General features: G+C 40.7%; 1 protein-coding gene across 1 annotated transcript; it reads right to left on the bottom strand.

Moving 5' to 3' along the window:
* Window positions 1–272: 272 nt before the first annotated feature.
* Window positions 273–14,474, bottom strand: SHH (sonic hedgehog signaling molecule). The gene is made up of 3 exons (XM_083189011.1): window positions 13,756–14,474; window positions 6,479–6,740; window positions 273–2,070 (listed from the first exon to the last, which is right to left on the bottom strand). Exons 1-3 carry the CDS (start codon window positions 14,062–14,064, stop codon window positions 1,373–1,375), a joined length of 1,269 nt encoding a protein of 422 aa, XP_083045137.1. The 5' UTR covers window positions 14,065–14,474; the 3' UTR covers window positions 273–1,372.
* Between the last annotated feature and the right edge of the window lie 775 nt (window positions 14,475–15,249).

Here is a 15,249-nt window from a genome sequence, read left to right as displayed (position 1 = left end):
AACTGTCAATAATATTTTTACAGGCTAAATTCTAAAGGCTGTTACCACTTTTTAAAAACCACTAAATCAAAATAATAATCTCAAGTGTACACTCCTCTTGATTAGCAGGTTGTCCAGCCTAGACAGTTCTTAAAAGTATTTAAATACTTATCGCATATTCTACTACTTCCTATAGAAAAGATGCGGATTATCAAAACACGGGCAACACAGGACAGGAAAATGCGGCATCCTTTCGATTCGATTTAAAAAGATAAAAGAAATGTAATCCAATATGTCGATATTAAATACCAAGCAAGCTGTGCATAGCACACTTTATTTCTATAAAACTATTAAAGCCGTTACAAAGTATTCCAAAAAATACATTTTAGTAAATTTACAGCGGTTATTCAATTTATTAATGCAAATCTTTTAACAGTCGTCATCCACTGGAGGTCCTAATTTATGTGCGCTTTGTATTGTCTTAAAAAATATCACTTTCTAATAAAGTCTTTTTGAGGTTAAAATTACAAGATTCCTACTGTTTACAATTTAAAAATAAAAACGAAATAAAATAATATATATATTTTTTTTTAGGAAGTTCGTGTAACAGTCTGTTTAAGTTACATGAATGTGACCGGATGCAGGTTTATACATAAAAAAAAAAAAAGATTTAAAAACAAAACAAAAAACATTTTAAAACATAAAAATGACAAAACATAGATAAGCGATAAACGTTACGTTGCGAAACTATTTAAATTAAAATAATATATTCTCGTATTGTACACTATTTCAAAAACGAAATGCCATTCAGTTAAGTATTGATCTCTGAACAAAAATCTAATTTACAATTCTGTGTATAAAAATATAATTTACTGACCCCCCGCTGAGATAAGTCTTTTCTTACAATTATTTAACACTTTAGTGACAGCCAGCACTAGCTAGACTCTTTTGGACACCTACAATGGAGGCCTGTCAGGATAGTGACGAACAGACAAGGGTGATGTATAGTACTAAAAGTTAGGACTGAATTCACATGTAGAAAAATAGCATCTGTTGCGTTAATATGGACTCAAACAAGCAAACTCTCCTGAGTCCATTAAAGATTCGCATGAGAATAAATTATCAAAGAAACTAATTAAGGCTTCTCGAATGTCTCGTTCATATTAAACATCTAATCGAACAACAGATAAATAAATATTCAGTAGGAAATGAAGAAAAGTACAATGTGATGCAAGAACAAAAATAATAATACAATAATAATAATAACAATAATAATAATAATAACAATGACAGAAAATGGGGTGGGGGGCGGGTTCTGTTCCTTTAGTGTCTACTTTGCACTGTCCTACATTAAAAATCAATGTCTTTCTCAATGTAATGACTGGGGGATATTTCAACTGGACCCCGTTGACATTCCCAGTGGGTGAAGGGATTCGTTATCCAAGATCCATGTTCCTAACTGATAAAGTGTCTGTGAGTACCAGTTAATTCCTTCATCCTGAAGGGAAGTGGGAGAGGATTTGCTATAGTCTTTAGGGAAAAGGATGGAGGAAAGTTTAAATGCCAATCTGAGTGGGGCAAATGCCATATGTGCCCAACTATGTTCTTCAATAACTGCATAGCAAGAAGCTAGAACCCCATTGATGACCACAGTCCCGTGAGAGGTTAGAGGTGCATAAGCTCCAGTGTCTTCCTCAAGGTAGACTCTCTCCACTGTTACCACCTTCAGACCCATCCTTCCTTGATCCACAATGAACACCTGGTCTCCAGGGCGTATATTACTGGCAAAAACAGACTTGGTGGACCTGGTGCCGTTGGTGGAACTCTGGGACAAGAAGAGAAGGTGAGCGGCTGTCAGGCGGATGCTCTCCTTGGGGTCGGATGTCTCAATGACATAGAACAGCATCCTCAATCTTTCCTGCTTATCTATGAAGGTAAGGAAGTCGCTGTAGACCAGGTTCCCCTCCTCATCTGCTGCCAGCACCCGATCTCCTGGCCTGAGGTCTCTCATTGACTTATGGCCGCCACCCTCCATGGACGCTGTGGCATTGGCTGGGAAGCAGCCACCGGATTTTGCAGCTACTGAGTTTTCTGTAAAAAGCCAAATTAATTAGATGTTATTATCAGAAGAAAAAAAATATCCCATGACACAAATCAGTGGTGTATTAGTAAATCTCACCACAATGTTAGTACATATCCTAATTATATGTCCAAACCCTGAAAACTTTCGTAATGCCTGCACTGGGAAATATAACTAACAGCTAGTCACTATCTATCTATCTATCTATCTATCTATCTATCTATCTATCTATCTATCTATCTATCTATCTATCTATAGATATAGATATCTATATATAGATAGATATAGATATAGATAGACTTGGCCCTTTGCCTGGAATCATTTAACAAAAAAACTGATGACAACGGTTATATGGTCTCTAGAGAAAAAAAACCACATCGAAACATCAGTGTGTATGTATCAAATAAGGGTGTAAAATACACATAGATAACATGTATCTTTACTACTGTGTGGTACTACAAGTACCAGTGTGTCCTAAAATTCTTTGGCCAATTTGCAGTTCTCCAACAGGTGCGAGTGCCTTAAACTAATATTCCCAATACAAACAATGAAAATGTGTCAAATGTGAAAGAAAAAAAAGTGGGTGAATCTGATCCTTACAGAAAACCAAATACATTATATTCATACAGTATTTAATGGGTGTGAAAAAGGATTGGTAGCAACGCATTAAACGTTTCTGATCAAGTTCAGTTCTGGATAGGAGGTGACTAGCGATATCTTGAGTCCATCCATAGACAGCAGAGCTCTTCCTGACCAAAGTCTTGTGAAGCGTTATAAATGGAATTATTATGTATATAATTACATAAGCTCCCAAGCCTTTACTTCGCTACCTCAACAGTAGCGGCTCACTCAGGAAGAACTAGTGGGGTGGTAATTAGTTTTTCTTTATTGATCTACTAACGACTTTATAACGCCTATTTAACAATTAAAACAAGTTTTTTTTTTAGTCTGGAGAAGGAGTTGGTAGCAAACACTTTGGGCATTTTTGTAGTGTCTGTGCTGGCTGCTCCCATGGAGCTGGACTCAAGCAGGGAACAGCTTTGTTTGCATATTTTGGGGCTATTGAATAGATCTCATCCTATACAGCCACTCTACAAACATACCAGTGAATTGGATGAGGTGTGAAGATCTGCAGGCTTTGAGTAGCACTTGTTTGGGTTCCCTAATTAAAATCCAATTGTCATTCTGATTCATGTAACAAAATGGAGGCACTTTTGGAAAAAAAGAGGATGCTTTAGTTTCTTCCCAGCTTTGGCCATATTTGCTCAGGTGCAGGAACTCTATGTGCTAATTCACACACATACCCTCCACAATCCGAGAGGATCTGTTTGCACAGCACAGCCACTTTTCCAAGACACTCAAATTGAATTTTAAATGTAATAGTCTTGCTCTAAATACACTGTGAGCTTCAATCTGCCTCCCTGCCTCTCTGCCATGGTGATAATAATTCTCATCTCTGGGACCCATTGTCCTGGATCATACTTTCAGTAAACAAGATATCTAGAATATAAAGAATCTAAGAGCTCCTGAACTGTGGACTTTAATCTCCTCATCAAATTCCCCCACATGAAATGGAGCCAGGACAATGGTAACCCTGCTTTAGCAATAGGAGACCAAGCTTTGCTCTTGAATTGGGGACAGTTCAGTCACACGACCTTACATGGCACACCAATTCCCCAGGGTAATTCCAAGACCTACTACATCATTATGTATAAGAGGAAAAGCAATTTACTTCAGGTCTGTAGGTCTATCTATCTATCTATCTATCTATCTATCTATCTATCTATCTATAGATAGATCTACACACACACACACACACACACACACACACACACACACACACACACACACACACACACACACACATATGTATACATGCAGAGGATGCGGCACTCACGGAGTCCGTGAGTGCCGCATCCTCGGCATGTATATTTACCACGTATGAAGGCACCCGGAGCTGAAAAAACGATTCTTATTAGAGTGCCGGACACAAGTCCTCTATATATATATATATATATATCGATATATAGATATATCTATAGATATAGATCTCTCTCTCTCCCTCATATGTTATAGGTTTAATTTGTTTAACTTTATTTAATTTTGTTTATTTGTTGTTTTTTAAAGGTAAACGTCCATCTTTACTCCCTAACCTACTTCGAATGAAATCATCAGCTTCAGATGAAATATCAGACCGGGGACACCTCTTGGTAACAGGTCGCTGTTCTGTACCCTGGCTCTGTGTTCTAGCTGGCAGCTGATCATGTTCTGTATGCTGCTATAGTGCTGATCATGTTCTGTATGCTGCTATAGTTCCTGGGAGCTGTTGCTGATCTGGGACAGTGTGTGGCGTTCTAAGCGCATGGATAGAAAGATAGCCCCGCACACTGTACTGTATATCAGGGGTGATCCTGTGTGCAGTCGTTTGGGATTTGCTAAATTCCAACATCCCTGTAACATTTGCTGGGAAGAATCAGCCCAACTAACAATTAACAATGATAGATAATGAAGGGTTTAGTTCTATCGGAGCAGCCTCCCCAAAATCCACCCTGGTGCAACAAGTGCTCCAATAATTGTACAAGTCTCCGGAAGAAGGGTATATATGAGTATGTAATAAATCATATTGCCCTTGGTTATAGATTATGAACTTGTCCCAAAGTCCTTTTTTATTAGAGTTCGAGTTAAGAGTTATTAAATAAATAAACGTTGTAACTACTGTATGTAGAGATGTAATATGGCCCTATTGTATTTATGGAAGATAACAGACTACATCAACTCCCAATAAGACACACAATCAATACTAAGGTCTACTAGTAAACGATATTTAAGGGCGATAAGACCTTTTGCTTTCCTACAGGTCAACGAAAACTAGGGGCGTCTGGAAAATGTCTATACACAAGTCAACTGCATATATATGTGTGTGTGTGTGTGTGTGTGTGTGTGTGTGTGTGTGTGTATGTGTGTGTATAGATATATTTATAATGATTATCTATCTCTCTATGGAAACGTAGTTGTGTCAAAGTTGTATTAAATTTATGCGACTTTAATTAACTTCTAATGATGTCACTGCTCCAATCATTCCTGTTGCACCAGTTATACGATGTGGTAGGTGGTTTGATCATCGGTTCACCCTGGTTATATTTTCAATAATATTTATTTTTAAATGTATTTGTCCTATTTAGGAAAAGGCAGAATAATTGGCTCTATAAAGAAGGTAAATATACCAGTACAATGTCAAGGATATCCTGAAAACCTGTCCTGTTCAGTCATAACTACATATAAAGGGTTTCGAACGCTTTTCCATGTACGGGTTTGCTGGAACTTCTAGTGCCGCCACAGTTGGTCAGCAACAGGTGATCCTGCTCTGGAGAAGTTTACCAGCTGCTGGCAGACTTTAGGAGATGGAAGGCAGATAGTCTGATGCATTTCTTAGCCAAGGAAGTCTTAAAATTTATTGGTTTCTCTGCATCCCAAAAACCACAGTACTTCTGAGAACTAATTTTGTTGATAGAACTTAACAGAGCCGGTGAAATTTTAATTAACTGCTATATGAGTGCTAAATATAAATACTAAAGGACCACTTTAAATGAAAAACATATTTCCTTTATAGGCTATTGGGGACTTGTAAAGGTTCTGTTATGTATCATGAAAAGCCCCAACGTTTGATCATTTACTACCGTAAGCACAACGATAGCTGGCAGACATAAACCGGAGTACAGGGGGAAAAAACACTACTTGTTGCTGTTTGATGCACATACAAATATTACTGGTCATAAAATTAGCATTAAACTGCAATATTATTATTTATTACGAGTCCTTCATTATAGAACGTTATCGACGTTTAATCAATTCTCTGCAGCAATTACATTAATATTTTAATCTGATTTTTAAGTGAAATAATTTGTTTCTCATTAAAATTACTAGAGGAATGGCATTTACTTACAAAGAGACTGCATTTAAAAGGATATTTTCAATATGCTTTAAGTGCCCGTTGGGAAGGTTCTATGGGTCAAAAAAAAAATTGTTACCTGGGTTCTGTATAGTTAAATTGATCCCCAATACAGTGGTTCCCAAACTGTGTGCCTAGGCACCCTGGGGTGCCTCAGGACATTTGAAAGGGTGCCTCGGGTTGGTGGTCCAGGATCAAAAAATTTTTTAGGCTGAAAGTGACAGATAAAAAGAACTTTTGGACCAGGGATGCCTTGAAAAATGTCTGATACTCCAGGGTACCGTGATTCAAGAAAGTTTGGGAACCGCTGCCCCAATGGCTTATTTTGAAAGGATGATACAATTTAGAACTGCTGGATTAGATTACTTGTTCCAGAAGTTGATGGGGGAAATTTTTGGTGGCCAATGGCCAATACATTACATATCGTCTATATACAGAAGGTGATTACTACTGTAGGTGGAGCATCTTACCTGCTTTAACAGAACAGTGAATGTGAGCTTTGGACTCATAATAAACCCAGTCAAATCCAGCCTCTACCGCCAGCCTGGCCAGCATGCCATATTTACTACGTTCCCTATCGGAGGTCGTGATGTCCACTGCTCGCCCTTCGTAGTGTAAAGAATCCTCAGAGTGGTGTCCATCTTCATCCCAGCCTTCTGTCACCCGTAATTTCACCCCGGGCCATTGATTCATCACCGAGATAGCCAAGGCATTGAGTTTGTCTTTACATCTCTACAGGAGGATAAAACACAAGGAGGGAGAATTATTTGCAGGATCCAAAACTGCAAACTGTTGCAAGAACCTGCAGGACGGGTTTGTAGTATGGACATTCCTGGGTTTATGATAAGAAATGTGTGCTTACTGTAGATAAAGAGTCAGCTACAATTTTCTTAAGTTATAATACATTTTATTACCCTGCTCTGCAGCCAGAAAACAACTGTCTGCCCTGAGCTGAGGGTAACTTTGTTAAATAATGAATCACAATGGGACGGGAACCCTGGCCAGGAGAAATGTATTTCCTTTTTTGTAGTTGTTTAATACTTCTTACAATCGTTGCTGCACCTTCAGTGTAAATGTTCACAGTACTGAATAAATATCCTAAAACCAGTATACAGCTTTAAAACGCAAACCCCACTTTACCCCCTCCCAGCATCCATCCATCAATTTTATTGATAATAGTCTAGAATCTGGAAGGCAAATTAATAAAAATATTACTACTATTACTACTACTATTACTACTACTATTATTACCACCACTGCTACTACTACTATTACTACCACTACTGCTACTACTACTATTACTACTACTACTATTACTACTACCACCACCACCACCACCACCACCACTACTACTACTACTACTACTACTACTACTAATATTATTACTACTACTATTACTACCACTACTGCTGCTACTACTACTATTACTACTACTACTACTACTACTACTATTACTACCACCACCACCACCACCACTACTACTACTACTACTATTATTATTACTACCACCACTGCTACCACCACTGCTACTACTACTATTACTACTACTATTACTACTACTACTACTACTACTACTACTACTACTACTACTACTACTGCTACTACCACCACTACTACTACTACTATTACTACCACTACTGCTACTACCACCACTACTACTACTACTACTACTTCTACTACTACTACTACTACTACTATTACTACCACCACCACCACTACTACTACTACTATTATTATTACTACTACTACTACTACTTTTATTACTACTACTATCATTACTACTACTACTATTATTACTACTACTACTACTACTACTACATTTATTACTACTACTATTATTACTACTACTGCTACTACAACTAGTACAACTAGTACACTACTACCACTACAACTACTACTACAACTACTACTACTGCTGCTGATGCTACTACTACTACTACTGCTACTACTACTAATTATTGTTATTATAATTATTTTAGGTACTTATGTAATATCTGGGCTCCCGTTTTTCTTATGAGACCGCGTCCCCTCGCCACACTTCGGACACGGTGGCTCGCTGCGCTCGCCACACTATATAAAATCAACTCCATGCGTAGTTGGATAGTAGGGGTATGAAAAAATGGGGTGCATTTAACATGGGAGCCCAGATAATACATAAGTACCTTATTTTACTCTAGGATTAACTTAACTGAAAAAAAATGGACTGTGATTATCAAAATCATATTCCGTTTTTACTGATCTATTATAGATACATCAATTCTAAACTTGATTTCTGTTGCATTCCATCATGTGATTATTAATGTTTCCAGGCCACCAGCAAACAGGCCTAAGCCGCCCAATAGGCCTGGGAATGGTAAAGGAAATGATGGGACTGTACTGCATAACGTCTTGCCATTTAAAGATATATCAGTCAGTCCCCATGCCACCTTACACTAATGCGATGGACTCTAAAAATATCCAACTTGTTCTAGAAGACAAATGCTGTCAGTCCTTTAAATGGGAACCCAGGATTCTACACCGGAAAGTCTGTGGATTCTTTTCACATTAATTCCTTGTTGAAAAGTCTCTCAATACACTCACACACCATTATCTGCTGGGCAAGAGCTCGCCTTGCAGATCACTCAGTAGGGTCCTTAGCGCTGGAGGTATTTGCAACTTGTAAAGTGCCTAAGAGACACTCTCTGTTGCAAACATCTATAGAGAGCACGTCTTGTAGGATCTCCATAACTGCTGCCAGTGACGGGAACATGCCGGGAATTGTAAACCAGATAGGGCAAAGACTGAGCAGATAACAATGGTAAAATAACAGGTGAGTTGTACTTTAAGACAGGGAGTGAGCAAACATTATTTATCTTGAATGTCACTTTAAAAAACTTCTCGTTCAGTCTGCATGACATCAATACATTTGTTTTCCCTATTCCATTCTATCTCCTATCTACACATGTCAGACTTTTCTCTTTTTTAAGAATTGAGGTAAAATGAACAGATAGTATATATAGAAATGAAGACAGCAACCACCATAGGCAGAAGTACACATGTATATGGATGTCAGTACCCCCAACACTAGCTGTAAGGCAGATAGCTGGGTTTGGTTATCAAGCTGAACTTGAATGAAGCTTTAGCTGGAGATAGTTTGTAGCACTATAAGTCCCAGCATACTGGGTGAATCTGATTAACGTGGCTCGCTGAGCTTTGTAGTTCAACAGCAACTGGATAGCCATACACACACACACACACACACACACACACACACACACACACACACACACACACACACACACACACACACACACACACACACACACACACACACACACACACACACACACACACACACACACACACACACACACACACACCCCCCCCCCCCCATAAGTATTTGTAAGCCTCTGAGGTATTCCTGCCATTGACCTAGACTCTGTGCGTGTGACACATATAGAGCATATGAGACGCAAGTTTAGTTTATATGTTAATATTGAGAGGAATATGTTAGGGGACATATATGTAACATACACACATTATATGATCTCTCCAGCTTGCACAGTGTCATAAATTGGAATGTTTCTGCCTATGGGTTAGTCTATATGTACATATACATTAGTGTGTGTAGAGTACTAAGAGCCTCAGTAACTTTTCCCTGCATTTAGCGATGGTAACTACAGCATTGCCTACTGCACGTTGCCATATATGCTGGAACCTATCACAGTGTAATCTGTTAATCAAAACATATTTATTTGGCAAAGTGGACAGTAAACTCCAGTATATGATCTATGACAAGCATCCAGTCCTACACAGGAGTCAGCCAGGCCCTGTCTTTTGCTGCCAGCTACAGATGCATTGTCAGAGTCACATCCGTGAGATTAGGCTATTCATGAATTCATTGGGTCGTGTGCCACAAATCAACCCGAATTCTGCTCAGCCAACGTGAAGCCCAGCAGGGCAGCCAGAGCTCAGCTTTGTGCTCACAAGAAGTTGTCCAACAAGCCCTCCCTGCCAGCCCCTAATCTCTTCACAAATGGAAACAGCAGTTACCTGTCAGGGTAAACAACCTGGTGGGCTTCCAATATATCAGGCTGATCTCTACATTCCACACTCTATATGTACTTAGGTGTCTGCATAGCACCTGGCTGCCAGTTATTGCACAGAAATACCATGTTCTCTCATTTGTACAAACCAAATAGACGTCTAATATAAAATCCAAGCCCACAGTGTACGGTATCTGCCCTCTCCCCTCTCTGTCTGCACTCTGTAATGTGACAGTGGCTGTCTCGCAGTATCTCCCTCGCCCCTCTCTGTCCCCTTAGTCTGCACTCTGTAATGTGACTGTGGCTGTCTCGCAGTATTTCCCCTCTCTGTCCCCATAGTCTGCACTCTGTAATGTGACTGTGGCTGTCTCGCAGTATCTCCCCTCTCTGTCCCCATAGTCTGCACTCTGTAATGTGACTGTGGCTGTCTCGCAGTATTTCCCCTCTCTGTCCCCATAGTCTGCACTCTGTAATGTGACTGTGGCTGTCTCGCAGTATCTCCCCTCTCTGTCCCCATGGTCTGCACTCTGTAATGTGACTGTGGCTGTCTAGTCTGCACTCTGTAATGTGACTGTGGCTGTCTCGCAGTATCTTCCAGTTCCTCTCCCCTCTCTGTCCCCTTAGTGTGGACTCTGTAATGTGACTGTGGCTGTCTCGCAGTATTTCCCCTCTCTGTCCCCATAGTCTGCACTCTTTAATGTGACTGTGGCTGTCTCGCAGTATCTTCCTCTCCCCTCTCTGTCCCCTTAGTGTGCACTCTGTAATGTGACTGTGGCTGTCTCGCAGTATCTCCCTCTCCCCTCTCTGTCTCCTTAGTCTGCACTCTGTAATGTGACTGTGGCTGTCTCGCAGTATCTCCCTCTCCCCTCTCTGTCCCCTTAGTGTGCACTCTGTAATGTGAATGTGGCTGTCTCGCAGTATCTCCCTCTCCCTCTCTCGCTCCCACTTCAGTTAATATTAACTAGTAACTAACACATTAAACAAATATTTTGAAAGTTTAACATTCCCATTGAGTGGAGATCTGTACACAGTAGATAGAGCTGTGAGGCGGCTCCCTGCACTTGCCAATAATTCAGGTGAACAAGAGACTATTAAATATAAAATACACCCAATATCCTCCACTTTGCAATGATTTATTAGCGGTAAGCCAGCAGACTCCAGATATTTCCTTTATTCTACTCTACCCCGGGATCCAGGGCAGGATGCTGGCACGAACACCCACCTGTTGGCATGGGCTGCTGGCATAGACACCCAGCTGGTGGCTAAGGTTGCTGGCATCACTTAGTGATGGTTATAGGCAAATACACCCACCTGGTGACTGGCTGCTGACATATACACCCACCTGGTGTTTGGCTGCTGACATATACACCCACCTGGTGACTGGCTGCTGACATATACACCCACCTGGTGACTGGCTGCTGACATATACACCCACCTGGTGTTTGGCTGCTGACATATACACCCACCTGGTGTTTGGCTGCTGACATATACACCCACCTGGTGACTGGCTGCTGACATATACACCCACCTGGTGAGGTGTCAGGGGCTGCTGGCATGTATACCAACCTTGGTGAGGTGTCAGGGGCTGCTGGCATGTATACCAACCTTGGTGAGGTGTCAGGGGCTGCTGGCATATACACCCACCTGGGGAAATGGGTCCTGGATGGAATGGCTGTGTAACCAAGAATAGACTACTTGTTGGTGATAGTGATTCATAAGTAAAACACAGGGTGAGGAGTTCAAATGCTGCAACTAGTACAGAGATAGTGTCCAACTGTGCCCACAGTACACGGGGAATGGGCATTAATGGGGCATATACACTAACATATACTGCATGATTACCTTTCTATTTCATCTATCTCTCTCCATCTACCTACGTCATATCTATCTATCTATCTATCTATCTATCTATCTATCTATCTATCCATCTTATATATATTTCTCTAGCAGTATACTATCTATCTATCTATCTATCTATCTATCTATCTATCTATCTATCTATCTATCTATCTATCCAACTCATATCTATTTCTCTAGCAGTATTCTATCTATTTATCTATCTATCTATCTATCTATCTATCTATCTATCTATCTATCTATCTATCTATCTTATATATATTTCTCTAGCAGTATACTATCTATCTATCTATCTATCTATCTATCTATCTATCTATCTATCTATCTATCCAACTCATATCTATTTCTCTAGCAGTATTCTATCTATTTATCTATCTATCTATCTATCTATCTATCTATCTATCTATCTATCTATCTATCTATCTATCTTTCTATCTATCTAATCTATTATTATATATCCATCCATCCATCCATCTTTCGGAAATCTATCTATCTATCTATCTATCTATCTATCTATCTATCTATCCATCCATCTACCCTAATTCTGTGTGTGCAGCTTCTGCCTAGCAGGGGGCATTAATAAGCCCTCTTTCCCCTGGGCAGCAGGCATTGTCCATCCCCTGGCTGTACAGAGCGCACACTGAAACACTAGCCCATGCGATCGATACAAGGGATGAGTAAGTGGAGCTGAAAATACAAGATGTGTCTGTGTGGTGGGAGCGCTGTGCTGAGGGAGGCAGGCTGCCTCTAATCACTCCGCTCATGTGATAAATCACTTATCTTCCTGTATATGCCTGTGTATCTCTGCCTGCCCCTCTATCTGCCCATGGCATAAGCAGCAGTGCTACATAGTAGCAGATATATGATGCTGGGCAGCCCCCTGGCATGGCAGGGCAGAGGATGGGTGACCCCCGCAGCCCGGCTGTCTGATCTCTGCTCATGGAATTGATCTGGCAGTCAGTTCCTTCAGGGACAGAGCAATGTAACGTGGCTGCGCTGAGGTTCCACGGGGGAATCTGTCACTTAAATGGGAAAAATAAAAATCCTCGAGAGACAGGAGGGGAATAAAGATCCTGAGTGGGAGGTGGAACGCCCTGACCTAGCGCCTCACATCTGGGACATGTGTACATCTCCCCAGCCTGACCTATATATCCGTCTCCATCCTCTAGCTCCAGCCATCAAGCCTGCATGGTGCTGATGGGGTTAAATCCCATACTCCTCTTTTCTGGGAACCTATTCATTTACACCCAAGTGTGCATCTCATTTACTAAGGAATGATGTAATGTCCCCAAGATGCGAAAGAAGGTCCGGGCTATTCCACATTGGTGCTATATATATATATATATATATATATATATATATATATATATATATATATATATATATATATATATATATATATATATCTCCATCCTCATAAACACATGTATACATATAATATATATCTGTACATATATACATACACACTTGCTCTGATGGGCAATGCTGTAGATATTGCTACAGGCAGGGAAGCGATTTACAAGGAGGAGGCGGTCGATTGCGATTAAACTGCCTATTGTGGCAGGATAACTAGGCACTAAACACTCAGCAGCCCCCGTCTGATTAACCAGGGAGGCGAGTGGCTGTCATTCCATGTCAGCAATGAATGAGTGCCCTGATCGCTTGTACCACCAGCCCATGGCTATGCCAGTGCCAGGCTGGGGTCAGATGTGGTGTGATGCAGGTGTCTGGCATGGAACTGGTTAGATGAAATGACACCTGACTACAATACACTAGAATGACACAAAGTCTGTATGGATCTCTGGGGATGGACCTCAGACCATAATTGGGCTCTATGGCTGTACAGATCAGGGTAGTGCATGTACCTGGGTCATGAGTCTGTCTGCTCCCGTGTTCTCCTCGTCCTTAAAAATGATGTCAGAGTTATAATTTGGGGTGAGCTCCTTAAACCTCTCCGAGGTCCTAGTGATCTTTCCTTCATATCTCCCGCTAGCTCCCAGGGTTTTCTCAGCGACGTTTGGGATGAATTGCTTATAGGCTAAGGGGGTCAGCTTTTTGGGAGGCCTTCTCTTGCCAATGCCCCTGCCTGGCCCACAGGTGAGGCTGGGAGGGACGAGCAGGGCGCTGATGAGCCCCAGCAGGAGGATCCGCGACAGAAGCAGCATCTCGTCCATGTGCACCCGCGAGTCCCGCAGCTCAGTAGCGATCTCCGCCTAGATAGCCTCTTCTCTCCTGCTGCTGCTGCTGCTGCCGCCTCTGATAGTATCCACCGATTGCCTCCCAGGCAGGTGCTGAAATAGCAGCGTGCTACACATCGGACTCCAGACGCAAGTCACGGCTCACAGGCAACGGGGAGGGAGGGGGGGAAAGTTATAAAAAAATAAAATAAAAAATAAAAACACAAATAAAATAAAAAATAAAATAAAATAAAAAAAGGGGGAAAAAAAAGGTTTGATAGTAATGGTGGGAGCAAGCAGGGCTGGGGAGCCTGTGAGAGCTGCCTGCCCTTAGTGCTATATTATAGCTGGCAGAGCCTGGAGCTGATTGGCCGGGGCAGGGAATCTTCTCTTTCTGATATGTTAACCCTTCCAAAAGCACCGGGAGCAGATGTAAGTCTGGGGCTCTCTTATCTGGAGGCTTGGGAGAATGGGCGTGTCCTCCCAGGGACTTCTTCTTTGTAAAGTGGGAAGTTTTTTTTTTCTTTTGGCAGAGTGACAAAATGTCTCAGCATAGATGCTCTCATAAAGCAGTAATACGCCACTATCTTCAGCCTGATCTATACATTTCTAAGGAAAGGATGTGCTCATTGGCAGAAACTCCTACCCTCACTTCCATAGGTATCTGCTACAGCATTACTAGGGGAATGCAAAATGCAAGTCCTCATACAGCCACATTGCCATATCCTTCCAAGAATATCTATCTATCTATCTATCTATCTATCTATCTATCTATCTATCTATCTATCTATCTATATCTCTCTTCCATATCTATCTATTCTATCAATCAATCTATCTATCTATCTATCTATCTATCTATCTATCTATCTATCTATCTATCTATCTATCTATCTATCTATCAATATCTCTCTTCCATATCTATCTATCTAATCTATCTAATCTATCTATCTATCTATCTATCTATCTATCTATCTATCCATCAATATCTCTCTTCCATATCTATCTATCTATCTATCTATCTATCTATCTATCTATCTATCTATCTATCTATCTATCTTTCTATCTATCTATCTATCTATCTATCTATCTATCTATCTATCTATCATCTATCTATCTATCTCTCCCCCTATTAAGAGTCATTAAGGTTTAATCTTAAACTCCGTGTAAAACATTTCCAGTCAC

Source organism: Crinia signifera, chromosome 5 (genome assembly GCF_055691185.1).
Source record: "Crinia signifera chromosome 5, ASM5569118v1, whole genome shotgun sequence".
NCBI lineage: Eukaryota > Metazoa > Chordata > Amphibia > Anura > Myobatrachidae > Crinia > Crinia signifera.
The sequence above is the reverse complement of the archived record's forward strand: the minus strand, read 5'-3'. Positions and strand labels throughout refer to the sequence as shown.

Coding starts and splice junctions, on each gene's coding strand:
- SHH (XM_083189011.1), bottom strand. CDS start 14,064: ATGGACGAGATGCTGCTTCTGTCGCGGATCCTCCTGCTGGGGCTCATC. Junction 6,741..13,755: donor CAGACAGACTCATGACCCAG/GTACATGCACTA, acceptor ATCCTCCTGTAG/AGATGTAAAGACAAACTCAA. Junction 2,071..6,478: donor TCACTGTTCTGTTAAAGCAG/GTAAGATGCTCC, acceptor GGCTTTTTACAG/AAAACTCAGTAGCTGCAAAA.